This window comes from Chiloscyllium plagiosum, chromosome 31 (assembly GCF_004010195.1).
Source record: "Chiloscyllium plagiosum isolate BGI_BamShark_2017 chromosome 31, ASM401019v2, whole genome shotgun sequence".
In the NCBI taxonomy this organism is placed as follows: Eukaryota; Metazoa; Chordata; class Chondrichthyes; order Orectolobiformes; family Hemiscylliidae; genus Chiloscyllium; species Chiloscyllium plagiosum.
In genome coordinates, this window is record NC_057740.1 from 36361244 (window position 1) to 36378443 (window position 17200).

Here is a 17200-nt window from a genome sequence, read left to right on the forward strand (position 1 = left end):
CTGGTACTTCCAAATAAACCTGGTGGATTATAACCTGGTGTTGTGTGATTTTTTTATCTTTGTCCACCCCAGTCCAACATTGGCACCTCCTCATCATATCTGAAAGATGGTATCTTCAACTGTGCAGCACTCCCTCAGTACTGCACTTCAGCTCATGCCCTGTAGTAACACAGAAGTAGGTGTGTAACCTACTGAGGCCAGGCTGACTCAGTGCATGAGAAGATTATGTTCATGGCTTAAATCCCACAAGTGCCCACTACTATACTTTGTCAGCTTTCTGCTCTTACACTGCCTGGGATCCCATAATGTCTTGAGATCAGGATGGCAGCGTAACTTTCGTAGACATGATCATCACTGTATCCTAGCATGTAGAAAAAGTATTATAGCATACTAACCATGAGACACAAGGCAAGGGACAGGAAGAGGTTAGAGGAGGGGACAAAAATCATACTTTGTCATTTGTGACTTCTGACAAGTGTGACAGTGATTTTAACAAACAGAAAACACACACTATATCGATTGACCTCTGTAAAAAGTACAAATATTGGTCTAGGGCTCTGACAATGAGTCTAGACCCCCTGAAAATTTCAGCGGCCAACATTTGAGAATTTTCTCCTTCTGACACAGGTGGACACATCTCAGACAGCAAACAGAAGAAAACATGAAATTAGGGGAAAAAACTATTCAGTCCATTAAGTTTGTTCCTCCACAGACCTGATACATTCATTTGCCTGTCACTGCAAAAGGTTCCCAAGATCCTCCTTCAACATGATACCAAGCTGAACTCCATAATATCTGTTTATCCTACTACAGTCATCCCTGAGTGTGTACTTTTCCACAGTGTGACAGTTCATGGTCACAGAGGTCTGGGAGCACCATGTACCTCTCAGTGAGACAGACACTAGGCCAGGAATGCATGGTACAAATTTGTTAACAAAAGCTGCAACATGCTGAGAATGCAAATGTCAGTGTCTAAAATCATGGAGTTTTCGTAAACTATTTGGGCGACCAGTGGAAGTCCATTGATTGGTTCCCCATCACATTGCAGCTCTCAATAACAGATCTCAAGTAGGCCCAGGGAGGTGAGGGAAAGCAAATTAAAAGTGAGGGATTGGGGGCAGGACTGACCAGAGGTCTTCAAGATGAGCTGCAAAACCAGGAGCAGCAAAGAAGTGTTAGATTGTCATTGGCTAGTGCAAGAAGCTTAACTTCTGCTTTAAGAAGGCAACTGAAACAAATTAGCATTCAGTCTGTTATCTTGGGATGGGGTGGGGGCAGGAAGAGGACAGATTTATGATACAGTCCCCAATTCATAACTGCAATCAAAATTAGGCATTAACTTCAAATATCTCCATATGTAGAGTCATGGGGATCCTGCATCAGCAGATTCAGCCAAGGCCTTGGCACTACAGGAGGTTAAAATGAAGCAGATTCTAGTTCTATATGTTTCATAAAGTCAAGATCATGTTTGGATAGACCATTTGTGTCACATACTTCATGTACATGCCCACTGGTATCAGCTCGATACTTGATCAGAGCAGAAATACAGGCAATCTTCAATAATATTTATATACACACCCACATACCAACACACACTTTCCAAAGACTGAACCACAGAAATGATACAGCACAGAAGGGGGCCATTCAGCCCATTTGTCTATGCCAATTCATAGAAACTCAGGTGCCCTTTCTAATCCTTCTCACACACAGCCCATTGCCCTGCAGCTTATAGCACTTAAGGTGCAGATCCCGGCACCTATTGAATGGGTTTAAGGTCTCTGCCTCCACCACCAACTCAACAACAAATTTCAGACACCCACTGACTACCATCTGCGTAAAGAAATCCTTCCTCATACGCCCTCTAATCTTTCTGCCACTTAGCTTGATCAATGACCCCTGGATTTTGTGCTGTCAGCTAAGGGAAACAGGTTCTTCCTGTCTACTCTCTCTCTAACCCTCACTATTTTGTACACCTCAACCATGTCACTCCTCAGTCTTCTCTGACCCAAGGAAAACAACATCAACGTCTCCAATCTTTCCTCATAGCAACTATTCTCCAGCCCTGGCAATATTCCAGTAAATCTTTCCTGCACTCTCTCCAGAGCAATTACATCCTTCCTGTAATGTGGTGTCCAGAACTGCACACAATCCTCCAGATATGGCCTCAACAGTGTTTTATACAGTTTCATCATTATTCAAAACGTCTGCCAATGAAGGAGGACATTCCAAATACTTTCTTTACAATCTTAAGGCTCTCTACTGCTACCTTTAAGGGTCTGTGAACTTGCATGCCAAAAGCTCTCACTTCATCTTCTGCTCTCAATATATTTCCATTTATTGCATATTCCCTTTTACTGTTTGACCTCCCTGAATGCTTTACCTCACACTAATCAGAGTTGAACTCCATCTGCCACTTTCTTGCCCACTCCAACAACCCATTTACATCATTTTGGAACTTACAGCCATCCCCTACCTATCCCCTCCACGGCCAATTTCAGTGTCTCCTGATAATTTCCCAATTGTGCCCTCCGTATTCAAGACCAAATCATTGATGTGTTAAACAAAACACGAGCGAGCCCTGCGGAACATCGCTCGAAACAGATTTCCCTTTGCAAGGGCAGCCATTGACTATCACCCTTTGTTACCTGTTACTGAAATAACTAATCCATAGTGATTAGAATTGAGAGCACTGACCAACTCTTTCTAACAATCAAGGTCAGTTGTAGAACCACAGCTGTACCCACAACAGCTGAAATTTACAACTATTTGTGGCCTGTATAGCTCAATCTGTTGAACCATAAGGACGGCACTTCAGTAAAATTGAAACCAAGGGAGGACGTCATCTTCACAGCAGTGTCGAGCTGTGACACAGCAATTTTGACAATTTTCAGTTTTTGTGGATTGATGAAAAAAGATACAGCAGGCTTTCCAGGCCATCCCAAAGGTCTTCACAGTGTAGTTGCTGCAGTAATGCAGAAATCACGGCAACCAACTTACACAAAGCAAGTTCCCACAAACAACAGTGGCCAGATTATTTGCTTTCTGGTATTGGTTGAGGATAACTATTGCAACGACACTGGTGTGAACCCCTTTCCCCTCCCAACCCTCAAAATAGTGCTGTGGGATCTTCTTTGGCCATCTCCCTAGAGGGAAGACCAGACCTCAAATGCATACCCTGTCTAAAAGGTAGGGGCATCTCTGGCAGAGCAGCACCTCCATCAAGCCCCACATGGGAGCGTCAGCCTAGATTTCATGCTCAAGGCTGTAGAGTAGGGGTTCGTAACCATGAGTTTCTGAGCCACAGTCAAAGGGCTTGGCAACACCAAAGGCTCTTACAGTCAGTTCTTCTATAACGCAATGGTTGTGCTCTTGTGCAACCCCGTGTAATTTTAAAATTGCACTTTAGAAACAAATGTTGGTGATGTAATCGCATTATAGCCAACACGCATTTTAAAAGTTTCTGCTTTAGAAACAGTGTCCCCAATTTGCCAATCACGTTACAGTGAATTTGCGTTGATGAATCGCACGTTTTAATGGAACGTCTGTATTAGAAAATAGAGAAACACTAAGCAAGCATGACAGTGGAATGTATCTGCTATGGACAGCCTGTAAACAGAGCCGTTAGAATCTCAATATGAACAACACAAGCTTCCGTACTTCTTGAGTGAGGTCAGGTACATGCCATAAGACCATAAGACATAGGAACAGAAATAAGCCATTCAGCCCACGTTTCAAATCTCAGAGCAAACTTCAATCCATAGTTGTCAACCAATAATAATTTGCATTTATATAGCCTCTTTAAATGTAGCAAAACATCCCAAGTCACTTCACAAACAAAATTTGACACTGAACCACAAAAGGAGATATTAGTTTAGATAAAAGCCAAAAAATCTGCGGATGCTGGAAATCAGAAGCAAAAACAAAAACAAGAATTGCTGGAAAAGTGCAGCAAGCCTGGCAGCATCTGTGGAGAGAAATCAGGTGCAGTGACCCTTCTTCAGTTCTGAAGAAGCTGCCAGACCTGCTGAGTTTCACCAACAATTCCTGCTTTTGTTTTTGATATTAGACCAGAAATTGGGTTTGAAGGAAAAGACAGAAGATGAGCAAATTTCCAGTGCTGAGCTCTTCGGCAGCAAGATACCAACATTTCTTTTTAAATAGACATCCATTTTTCCAACTCCCAGTTGCACAGTTGATTATGATGCAGTTTCCACAATCAACAGTTTCCTGGGGCCTGACATGGAAAGCAGAAGCAGGGGTTGACAGTGGTTGGTATGTATTTAATTCCATTATTGCACTGGGGAGTGTCCCAGTACACAATTTACCAAGCTACTGATACACAGAATTGAATCCAGCTGGAAATCTAACCTGATTAAATCTATTCAAAAATAGAGAAATGGGATACACTGCTGTTAAGCCAACATACAAAGGAAAGTTTAAAAGACTTGCACTTAAATAGCACAGTTCACACAGTCATTCAAATCCATCACAAAAGAATTTCACAAACAACAATCTATTTTGAGATGTGACTTGACTGCTATATTGGACATGGCTGTTCATTTAGGAAATAGCAAGATCCCACAATCAGCACTGGAACACGTTACCAGCCTGCTTTGAGCAAGTCAAGTGAGAAACGAAATGCTCGCCAAGCCACCAGGGGAACTGCATGTGTGTGCCCTTCCAAAATCAAACAAAACAGGAGATGGTTCTTTGGTGTCATATGCGAAGATAGTACAGTGACAGTGCAGCACACCGTCAGCAGCTGACTGGAGTGTCAGCCCAGATCGTCAGATCAATTTCCAGGTATGACGTCCTCAAACTTCTTTTCTCATTATCTCTCTAACTTAAAATAATGTTGACCTTGCTTTCCGCACTTCCTGTGCAGCCGTAACCTTGTACACCTCACTCTGTCTAAGCACCCAATGATCTATATGGCCTTTTTGCTCATAATTTGTCTGTACTGCTCACAAAACAAAGCTTTTCACTGTACTTAGATACATGTGACTACAATAAACCAATAAAAATAAACCACTGAAATGTCATCACTTGTCCAAACACATTGAAATGATGTGCACGTCATTTATTTAATTATTTTATCATTGGAATCCCAAAATAAGAAATAGGGCCATTCATCCCTCGAATCTACTGCATCATTCAATATGATCTTGGCCTCAGCTCCTGCATGTTACCCTTAAACTTTCACACCCCCACCCTCATTAGGTCAAAAATCTGTCTATCTCAGTTCGGAATATATTCAGTGATCAAGCTTCTACTGCTCTACAAGCTTGAGAATTCCAAACATTCATGACCCTCTCAGGTAAGAAACTCCCATCACCTCAGTCTGAAATATTTAAAATGGTGCCTATCTTTAAGGTAAAATTGAGATAGGTTTGTTTGTTACTCGAGACAATGCACCAGAACAAACGAATATAGAGAAGCTAGTCCAGCCACCCAGTGACCGAAGGCTAGAGTTGAAGTTGAACCACAAACATGCAAGGGGACCAGTTGCTATATTTTTGTACGTATAATGCTAAATTGGTCTCAGATTGGTTGTACTGAAAATTTGCAATGCCAATAAAAACCAGAAGCAATTGGCCTCAAAACAGCCCTTTAATCATAATCTCCTGCAGTTACCCAGACTAAAATTATCCCTGAGGGATGTCTACTTTACATTAATTACAATGAAGCCTCCAGGAAAACACATATTCGAGCTGCACTCGGCTGTAAACAAAGTGATGGAGCTGGTTAAGGTCTGTTAACCTACAAGCTGGTTTACAGAAAAAGAAAAGTGTTAGTATCCAGTTCAGAAAACAAAACAAACAGCAAACGAGAAAAGAAGAGAAATACCGTAATATGAATCTATTCAACACTGTATCAACTTACCCCAGGCAGTGTCTTCTGCTCATGTAATGCATTCTGTGCCTTGATAGCAGACTCTCTTGCACAGTATGTAAGGAAGGCACAGCCTGGAGGAACAGAAGTATTATATGAGAAACAAACCAAAATAATCAAATGAAATTTCATTGCATCACACCACAATGTTTAATAAAAGATAGGTTAAAAAGAAAGAAGATTACAGCAGATCATGAGGTCCATTCATCAGATACTGCAATCTCATATGACCTTCTACTTTCCTACACATTCACAATTCCCTGGGAGAGGAAAAAAAATCTCATTTTCAAATCTGAGAATTTTGTCCCTGACCCCGCTAAAGCAATTGAGCAAGCTTAAATTACTAGATAAGATGCAAAGAGTAGGTTGTTTTGAAAACCCCAAAACTGGGTTTGTTTCCACTGGAATTTGGAAGAGGGAGGGATGATTTGAATGAAGTATCAACGATCCCGAAAGGTCTTGACAACGTGGATGTGGAAAAGATGTTTGCACCTGTGGGTAAACCCAGAACTAGGAGCCTTTGGTTGAGGCACCACACCTTTGGTGTGGTGTTTCGGACAGAGACAAAGAGAAATGCTGCACAGCTTTGGAACTCTCTGGTGGTGGTGGTGGTGGGGGTCAGTGAATATTTCTTAAAGCCGAGGTGGATTATTACGAGTCGAGAGTGTGATGCTGGAAAAGCACAGCAGGTCAGGCAGCATCTGAGGAGCAGGAGAAGCGACATTTCGGGGATTCCTGATGAAGGGCTCTGGCCCAAAACGTCGATTTTCCTGCTCCTCGGATGCTGCCTGACCTGCTGTGCTTTTCCAGCACCTCACTCTCAATTCTGATCTCCAGCATCTGCAGTCCTCACTTTTACCTAGTGGATTATTATGAGGCAGAGTAATCAAGGTTTATTCGGGAAAGATCCGAACGTGCAGTATTGAACAAATAGATCAGACGTGATCTGAATGAATGGGGCAGCAGATTCAAGGGACTGAACAACCTAATCCTAAATTCTATGCTCGTATAAGCTCCAGGATATCAGCACTGGAATTGCCAAATCAACCATTCCATCAATTCCTCCCAATATTTTAAAAGAAATATGGTGACCTACAGGATCAGAACAATCATCTTCACATCTCAACAACAAGGGTTAGATAAAAGAGTTCCAAAGATATTGATTTTATTTACTTGAGAAAATATTAAATATGCTCTAGCCATTCCCACTTTGTAGTTTCACAATTCCATGCATCCAAATTTTGTATATGACAAAATATTGTATTTTGAGTCCTCTAGGTCCCACGAACCGTATTGGCCAATTTCCAACCTTGCCCTCCTTCTACATCTTGACTGTGCCTCACAATTGCTTGTCTTCAGCCTTGACTCAGTGATGGGGCTCTCATCTCCTGAGTTCAAATCCATCCCCAGAAATTACAGCAAGAGATTTAGACACTCCAGTGCAGTACCATGTGAGCTCTGCACAGGCAGAAACTCCTTCTTCCAGATGTGATGACAAATCGAGGTACTGTTAAAATCCCACAGCAATTAGCCAAGAAGAGCAAGATAATTGTCTGGCCAACATCTATGATGATCACTTTATTGACTGCTATTTGTGGTACATTTCTGTACCCATACTGACTGTCACATTTGTATGCGTTCCATCAGTCACTATATTCAAGAAATATTTTGTTGGCTACAAGACAATGTTAACAATATTGTAAAGATACATGGGTGAAGGGTATTAATTAATTTAGTATTTAGAGTTATCAGTAAGGATGTTTATGTAATAGTGGTAGTGTCCCTACTTCTGAGTCAGGAGGCCTGGGTTCAAGTCCCACCTGCTCCAGAGGGGGTTTATGGTATCTCTGAACAGGGTGACTGGAAAATACTTAAAGAGACACGAGGGGCACGATCCTGGCCAAAGTGGTCAGCAACAGGTTCAAGCAGTATGTGATGAAAGAGGATCATTAGCCCCCTATTGCCTGCCCTTCCTCTGCGGCTACGTTTGTGCCTGGAAGTCCTTAGAGAGGGAGCACGTGGTGTTGACCAACACTCTTGATGCCTTCAGAGAGGTGGGCATCACAGCAGGTGGAATGCCTTATTTCCAACTCCATTTTAATTTAAAACCAAAAACTGCGGATGTTACAAATCTGACACGCAAACAGGAATTGCTGGACAAACTCAGCAGGTCTGGCAGCATCTGTGGAGAGACAGAGAGAGACCAAGATAGTGTTTGGAGTCCAATGACTCAAACTCAGTTCTGAACAAAGGGTCACTGAGCTTGAAACGTTAACTCTGACTCCCTCTCTATTGATGCTGCCAGACCTGCTGAGTTTCTTCAGCAATTTCTGATCTTGTTCCATTTCAATTTAATCCCTTCCCTCCTTCTATTCTTTCCCTTTCGTGGGCAGTGCCTGTTAATGTCATTGCTTGCACTGGCAATTTGGAGGCTGTTTCATTAAAAAAGAGAGACCACTAAGATCTTGTAACATAATGGTATTGTCTCTACCTCTAGATCTGAAGTTCTAGGGTCAAGGCTCAGAGGTGTCTCACAGCATGTCTGAACAGGTTGATTAAAAATAACTAAAGACAGACTGCTAGGGTTACTGAGCGAGTGGTAGATGCAATCGCACTCTGCAAATACACCAAGCATCAAGAGAAAGAATTGTGTCTAGCTTCAGACTTCATTATCTAGCTTGGGATTCAATTATCAGACTGTTAGGAGAACCCAAGGTCATGAGAAGTGCAAAGTATTTCTTTCTTTGTAAAACTTGCCTCAGTTGGAAGGAGTGTGATGTACAGTTGAAGCTAAATAAATGGAAGTGCATTCTGTGAATACTGTTCTGAGCCAGCAGAGTCCTATGTGACTGGAATATTGTTTGGTGGGCTGGAGCATAGGATTGCTACCTGTGGAGGCAAAACATTTACTGTAGGAGGCAGCAAGCCAGCACTGAATGCTGGGGATTTAGTTCAGGAAGTATTTTGGTATTTGCTTAACAACTTTTAGTGATCATGAAATAATTTATATAGACTTTTACCTCATGAGATTAAATGGTTGGGATAGAGTTCATGACAAAGCAGAGCAGATTTAACGAGCCTATTGGTCTTTTATATTTCATACATGATTTTATTAATTGCTTCTAAATGTAAAATCACATCAGTCATGCTGTTTCGCCCGCTCTCCCTCTAAGAAGACTACTGGCAGACTATCCAACACAGGAGGCATCGACGTCAAATCCAACCCCGTTTTGACTCAAAAAGGACACGCAGCCATTTTCTAATTCTGAATAAAAGGTTGATAATTTCAGACTAAGGATGAGGAAAGAAATTCCTTCACTCAAAAGGAAGCAAATATTTTGAAGTCCATGGGGTCATGGGTGCTCAATCATTAAATACTGTCAAGACTAAGTTCAATTGATTGTTGGCACTAAGAGAATCTCTGTTATAATAAGAGACACAAGCAATTTGGAGGCAGGGATGGAACTTTGCGATGACACACAAAATCAGTCTTGATTCATTGAATGTTGGTGGATGTTCAAAAGGATAGTCTGTCCATTATAGTGATTGTAACGAGGTCAAGTGGACCTCACAGAATATGAGCTATTAATCTGGTCCAATCAGGGAGCCCTGTCTGACAGATATAAACAAGAGTGTCAGAGGTTCTGTTCACTCTGAGAGCTGGATCAGTGTAAAGAACCAAGCTCATGTAAATAAACCATGACCTGGTGATGGGATGCTGGCCTCTGTGGAGTTACTTCAGCTATTTCTGCTCCTATTTCTTCATTTTTATGTTCTAACAGTAGTTGCCAGATCATGATGCTGACTTTCTTCTTCCAAGGTGCAGGTCACTCAGTATCCTTTAGCCAGTTCAATGATCTTCCCTGTCCCAATGGACCGATCCACAATATTGGATCACAGCAGGTAACATCTCATAGTTATTTTCTCTGATGTACATAAAGGCAGCCAGAAATGTGCCTTATCTAAAATAGTAGCCAATTAGCAGGTGTGATTCAAGGACATAGTTGACTGTATTAAGTTTTGGAGTTGGAGAACTGAAGACTAGCAGTGAGTCATATACAGAGATGTAGCAAACTAGCAGCCAGAGATACACAGGGTATTAGCGAACTGGCAACAAGTTATACAAAGGGTATTAAAGAACTGGCAGAGAGTTATACACAGGGCACTAGACAGCTGGTAATCAATTGCATGGGCACTGGATAGCTGGTAGTATATTATATGTAGAACAACAGATGGTTGGCAGTGACTCATGCACAGGGCATTGGATAGTTGGCAATGAGTTATACAGGGCAAGAGAGTTATACACAAGACGCCAGATGGCTTGCAATGTGTTACACACAGGGCACCAGATGCTGCCACTGACTTATATACAGTGCACTAGATGTTTGTTCGCCTGTAATGTGGAGGTCACCAGAGTCTGGTAATGAGTTACATGCAGGACCCCAGCCACAGAGGACAACAGAGAACTGGCAGAGAATTACTCACAGGGTACCAGACTATTTGCATTGTGAGTCATGGAGGACACCAGACAGTTGGCACCGAAAAATGCACAGGACACCAGATGGTTGGCAACAAGGATAACTGATGATGGCACTGAATTATATCATTATACTCGGAGACCAGGGAGAACAAAGCAAGGAATTTGTATGGAGCAAGATGAACAATCCCTCCCCTCATCCCTTGAATTTGAGCATTAAATTCCAACCGGCTGTTTTTACTGTTAATTCTGTTTTTAATGTGTAACACGTAGGGACCTCATATGGGACAGTGATAGTAACCCTACCCCTAGCCTCAGAAGCCTATGTTCAAATCCCACCTGCTCCACAGGTCTGAAGTAACATCTTTAAACAGATTGATTAGAAAATTAAGTTAAATTAAAACAAAAGTGTTACCAGTAGGGCCCTATTGTGGCACAGTGGTAGCATCCCTATCCCTGTGCTGAGAGGTCCATCTGGTCCAGAGGCCTGTAATAACATCTCTGAACAGGTTGATTAGAAAAGATAGGTGAATAAAAAAATGTTATATGTTACCAATAGGTGGCACAGCAGAACACAGGCAGCGTAGTGGTAGTGACCCTACCCCTGAGCCAGGAAGCTCAGGTTCAAATCCAACATTCCCGAATAGAGATTAGAAAACATTAAAATAAAAGTAAGTGGAAAAGAGGAAGTGAAATAATAAAAGAGCAACATATAAATAGTCCAATTCGAGAAGGGTCCATACTGGACCTGGTGTTGGGGAACATGCCTGGCCGGGTGGTTGAAGTTTCAGGAGGGGATTACTTTGGGAATAGTGATCACAGTTCCGTACATTTTAGATATTCATAGACAAAGGCGAGAGTGGTCCTAAAGGAAGAGTGCTAAATTGGGGGAAGGCCAACTATACCAAAATTTGGCAGGAGCTGGGGAATGTAGATTGGGAGCAGCTGTTGAAGGTAAATCCACATTTGATGTGTGGGAGGCTTTTAAAGAGAAGTTGATTAGAGTGCAGCGTGACATGTTCCTGTGAAAATGAGGAATAGAAAGGGCAAGATTAGGGAACCATGGATAACAGGCAAAATTATGAAACTAGCTAAGAGGAAAAAGAAAGCATTCATAAGGTCTAGGCGACTGAAAACAGACAAAGCTTTGGAAGAATATCAGGAATGTAGGACCAATCTGAAACGAGGAATTAAGAGGGTTAAAAGGCATCATGAGATATCTTTAGCAAACAGGGTTGAGGAAAATCCCAAAGCCTTTTATTCATTTATAAGGAGCAAATGGGCAACTAGAGAAAGGATTGGCCCACTCAAAGACAAAGCAGGGAAGTTATGCATGGAATCAGAGAAAATGGGTGAGATTCTTAACAAGTATTTTGCATCTGTATTCACCAAGGAGAGGGACATGATGGATGTTGAGGTTAGGGATAGATGTTTGATTACTCTAGGTCAAGTCAGCATAAGGAGGGAGGAAGTGTTGGGTATTCTAAAAGGTGTTAAGGTGGAGAGGTCCCCAGGTCTGAATGGGATCTATCCCATGTTACTAAGGGATGCAAGAGAGGAAATAACTGGGGCCTTAACAGATATCTTTGCACCGTCCTTGAATGGGACCTGTTTTGGGACCACTGCTGTTTGTCATTTTTATAAATGACTTGGATGCAGGTGGATGGGTTAGTAAGTTTGCAGATGACACTAAAGTCAGTGGAGTAGTGGACAGCGTGGAAGAATGTTGCAGGTTGCAGGGGGACTTGGATAAACTGCAGAATTAGGCTGAGAGGTGGCAAATGGAGTTCAATGCAGATAAATGTGAGGAGATACATTTTGGGAAGAATAACAGGAAGGCAGAATACTGAGTCAATGGAAAGATTCTTTAGTGTGGATGTGCAGAGGGATGTTGGAGTCCATGCAACTAAACAAAACGATAGTGCAGTCGCATTTGGAATATTGTGGTACAGTACTGGTCGCCCCATTACAGGAAGGATGTGTAAGCATTGGAAAAGGTGCAGAGAAGATTTACCAGGATATTGCCTGGTCTGGAGGGAAGGTCTCATGAGGAAAGGCTGAGAGACTTGGGTCTGTTCTCATTGGAGAGAAGAAGGCTAAGATGGGATTTGATAGAGAAATACAAGATGATCAGAGGATTAGCTAGGGTAGACAGTAAAAGTCTTTTTCCTAGGATTATGATGTTGGCTTGTACAAGGAGGCATAGCTACAAACTGAGGAGTGATAGCTTTAGGACAGATGTCAGAGGCAGGTTCTTTACTCAGAGAGTGGTAAGGGCGTGGACTGTCCTGCCTGCCAATGTAATTAACTCAGCCACTATAGGGGCATTTAAACAATCTTTGGATAAGCACATGGATAATGATGGGATAGTGTAGGGGGCTGGGCTTAGACTAATTCACAAGTCAGAATAACATCGAGGACTGAAGGGCCTGTTCTGTGCTGTATTGTTCTATGTTCTATGAACATGGGTGAGGTCCTGGAGGACTAGAGAGTTGCCAATGTTGTTCCCTTGTTTAAGAAGGGTAACAGGGATAGTCCAGGTAATTATAAACTGGTGAGCCTGACATCAGTGGTAGGGAAGCTGCCTGAGAAGATACTGAGGGATAGGATCTATTCCCATTTGGAAGAAAATGGGCTTATCAGTGACATGCAACATAGTCTTGTGCAGGGAAGGTCATGCCTTACCAACTTAATAGAATTCTTTGGTGAAGTGACAAAGTTAATTGATGATGTGATATACATGGACTTCAGTGAGGTGTTTGCTAAGGTTCCCCATGGTAGGCTGATGGAGAAATTGAAGTTGCATGGGGTCCAGGGTGTACTAGCCAGATGGATAAAGAACTGGCAACATGAAACAGAGAGTAGTAGTTGCTGTGGTTCTGTTCGCCAAGCTGGAAGTTTTTGTTGCAAACGTTGCGTCCCCTGGCTAGGCGACATCATCAGTGCTTGGGAGCCTCCTGCGAAGCTTCGATGATGTCGCCTAGCCAGGGGACGAAACGTTTGCAACAAAAACTTCCAGCTCGGCGAACAGAACCACAGCAACGAGCACCCAAGCTACAAATCTTCGCACAAACTTTGAAGAGAGTAGTAGTGGAAGGGAGTTTCTCAAAATGGAGAACTGCAACCAGTGGTGTTCCATAGAGATCGTGTAGGGTCCAATGTTGTTTGTAATATACATAAATGATTTGGAGGAAGGTATAGATGGTCTTATTAGCAAATTTTCAGATGACACTAAGATTGGTGGAGTAGCAGACAGTGAAGGGGACTGTCAGAGAATACAGCAGAATACAGATAGATTGGAGAGTTGGTCAAAGAAATGGTAGATGGAGTTCAATCCGGGAAAATGTGAGTTGATGCATTTTGGAAGATCCACTCAAGAGCAAACTAAACAGTAAATAGAAAAGTCATGGGAAAAATTGATGTACAGAGAGATCCAGGTGTTCAGGTCCATTGTTCCCTGAAGGTGACAACGCAGGTTAATAGAGTGATCAAGAAGACATATGGCATGCTTTCTTTCTTCAGACTGGATATTGAGTACAAGAGCTGGCAGGACATGTTACAGTTGTATAAGACTTTGGTTTGACCACATTTAGAATACTGAGTACAGTTCTGGTTGCCACATTACCAGAAGGACGTGGATGCTTTGGAGAGGGTGCAGAGGAGGTTCACCAGGATGTTGCCTGGGATGGAGGGCACTAGCTATGAAGAAAGGTTGAGTAGATTAGGATTATTTTCATTAGAAAGACAGAGGTTGAGGCGGACCTGACCTACAAAATCATGAAAGGTATAGACAGGGTGGATAGCAAGAAGCCTTTTCCCCAGAGTAGGGGAATTACTAGTGGTCACAAGTTCAAAGTGAGAGGCAAAAGGTTTAAGGAAACATGTGTGGAAAGGATGCCTGGAACACATTGCCAGCAGAGGTGGTAGAGGTAGGCACAATAGTGTCACTTTAAATGTATTTTGACAATACATGAATGAGCAGGGAACAGTGGGATACAGAACCTTAGAAAGCAAGCGACAGGTTTAGGTAAAGGATCTGGATCGGCACAGGCTTGGAGGGCCGAAGGGCCTGTTCCTGTGCTGTAACTTTCTTTGTTCTTTATTCAAATGCCACATGGTAACACAGCTGATGCATCCTTACCCTCTGGTCATCTGAACATGCAGAAACCCACGGCTACCGAAAAGTAAAAAGGGCAATTGACAACAAGGAGAGTTACTGAGTGTTTGATGCAAATTGTACACTCTCTGTCCCCCACAGGGAAGCAGCAAACATAGCAAAAGTCATGCAGCATCTGTGTTTGTCAGCAGGAGGCATGTTTTCGGGGCTCCGTCATGGTATCGGTGTAACCAACCAAAGGTGCACGACTGACAAGCTTCCAGCTTTGTCCCCCCAGCTGAGACCATCTCCATCCTGAGGAGGACTGACTACCTCCCTTTCTCCTGAATTGGAGTGAGCAAAACCTCGGTCTCAGTTCCAGCACATTAAGATCACATATAACCTGTCTAGTTAGTCAATCAAGAACAGCTACTTGAAACATTGCGGATTAACCCAGTTTGACTCCTGTGTAGTAACAGTAATATTTCTCTCCTGTCTATCAAGCGAGGACTCAAACTCATTCCAGTAATATCGAGCACAACAGATATTGAAAATCAAATATAAGGCACTGATTTTCTGATGTAATCTTCAACCAAAGTGAAAATTGCTACAGTGTCTGGATCAAATACAACATCATGCAGCTCATTCTACCAGCTACCTCTATTAATGTTAAATTACAGCGATATTGATTCTCTTTAGGGAGGGGAAGGGATGTTGGTTGGGGGAGGGTGGTGCAGAACAAGTGGTGTCACTTAACTAATGTGCAGCTGTGCTGACCTTTGAACCCTATTCCTCACCACGGTAGACAGGTAATGACTATTAGCGATGGAGCTGAACACTAATGAAGGTGGGTTATTAGACAAAGGTTATTGACCTTTTAACACAGTCAAGTCACACTCAGAATTGCTAATTCAAGATCTGGTTAATCCAGTAATGCTCAGTGTTAGGCACAAGACTGAGCAATATAGACCAATTTTTAAAATATGAGTAGCAATGGTACATTTATTTCCCCTTCAGTTTTTTTTATGCGCTCCTTTCCTGACAACACTGGTGTCCTATGGTACCACAACCCACAAGTAACTGAACATGCTACCTCTACCAAGTATTCAATCCTCACGAGAGTCTAGATAATGGGCATCAGAGGTTAGTTGGCTGGAACCCAACCTTGTCCTCACACAACATCTAGCCCCATCAACTTATGTTTTCTTAAATTGAGTGATCAGGAGTACAATATTGGTAGCTTTGCTGCCCAGAGCACTGAGGCTAATTATGACACCCTCTGAGACAGTGTAGTGTGGCACAGAATTTGAACTGAACTTGGGAAGCACCAACTGTACGGTTCACTTTCCAACCCATATCCTACAATCTTCCGGCTCCTGCACATCTTTCTCTCCACACCCCCCCCACCACCCCCCCCCTCTCTATTTTCCCATCAGTAGCAGAGTGTTTCACATCATTTCTGAAGCTTCTGCCCTAAGTCTCAATGCACCGCAACTTACTTCCTCATACTTAAAAGCCTCTTTAAAATCCATAGCCTTCAGCCCCCCTTCCTAGATTTTCTGCTCCAACACAATGTCCACGTTCACTCTTGTGAAGTACCTTGGTACCTGGAGAAGACACTATTTAATGCGAGTTGCTGCAGTTCTACATTAGGCAGCAAATTTGCCAACTGATTGACATCAATATAGCTTAGCGATGAATTGTTAGAGCTGTTAGCAAAGCCATTGCCTACTGTGTGCAGAAACAGAATGAGTTAAATTGTCGGTAGCTGATCCTTATTTTCTTACTGCATATTGTTTGCTATTTCCTTCACACTGTCACCTCTAAGTTGCCTTCCTTCAAGATAGTAAAAGCCAAAGTACTTCAAGTGTTCCTGGTTACTCATTCTTTTAGGGGTCAGTCAAGGCATTCATTGCCTTGTCATCCAGAGACCCCAGTTAATGTTCCACAGACACGAGTTCAAACACACCAAAATCTGTTGCCTGTCCCTAACTGCCTTTGAGCTGAGGTGGTGCCAATTCTCAGTTAACCACGTACTGTGCATCTGCTGTCAAATGTAGCCCAGACCAACTAAAAAGATATTAGTGAACCAGCTGGGTTCTTAAAAAGACAAGTTTAACCACCACTGAGACTGGCTTTTAATTCCAGATTAATTGAAGTCATATTCCACCAGCTGCCTTGCTGGGATTTGAACACAATTCCCAAGAGCATTAGTTTAAGCCTCCTAATTACTAACCCAATGACATTACCAATACAACCACCATCTCTCTTCTCAGTAACTCTGAACTCGATATTGTACTCAGAAAAGTGAAGTCTGTGCGCAGCATTCAAAATTAAACTAAAAGAAGCATATCTAACTCTAAATCATCAATAACAGGGGTTTAAGAGCATATGGATTACTAGAAGCTAAAGAAGAATCATACCGTTTAGTATCAGCCTTAAGACATTCTGCAGCAGAATGAATGGTTAAGCTGTAAACTAATGGAGAGAGACAAAACGGCTACAGGCAAATGTAAAATTGTTTTTACAGTAAGGTGCTAAAAGCTTTTTACAAGAACAAGGCAATCTGAAGTGATTTTACAACATATTGCAAAAGACCTAAACTATTGCTAAATGACTAAGTGGTTTTCACTAAAAAAAAGTGGAGTTGAGGATCAAATTAACCTTTTAACCTATGGCATAGTAACAGATACTTATAAAATATAAGCTATATTCATGTCTCAGGAGAGGACTTG

At 42.3% G+C, this 17200-nt stretch overlaps 1 protein-coding gene across 2 annotated transcripts in view; it reads right to left on the bottom strand.

Moving 5' to 3' along the window:
• Positions 1 to 17200, bottom strand: part of celf5a (cugbp, Elav-like family member 5a) — a 454097-nt gene that overhangs the window by 404284 nt on the left and 32613 nt on the right. For both annotated transcript variants that reach the window (XM_043721365.1, XM_043721364.1), the window contains exon 2: positions 5884 to 5966. In XM_043721365.1, the coding sequence (XP_043577300.1) occupies positions 5884 to 5966 (83 nt within the window). The remainder of the gene's footprint in view (positions 1 to 5883; positions 5967 to 17200) is intronic.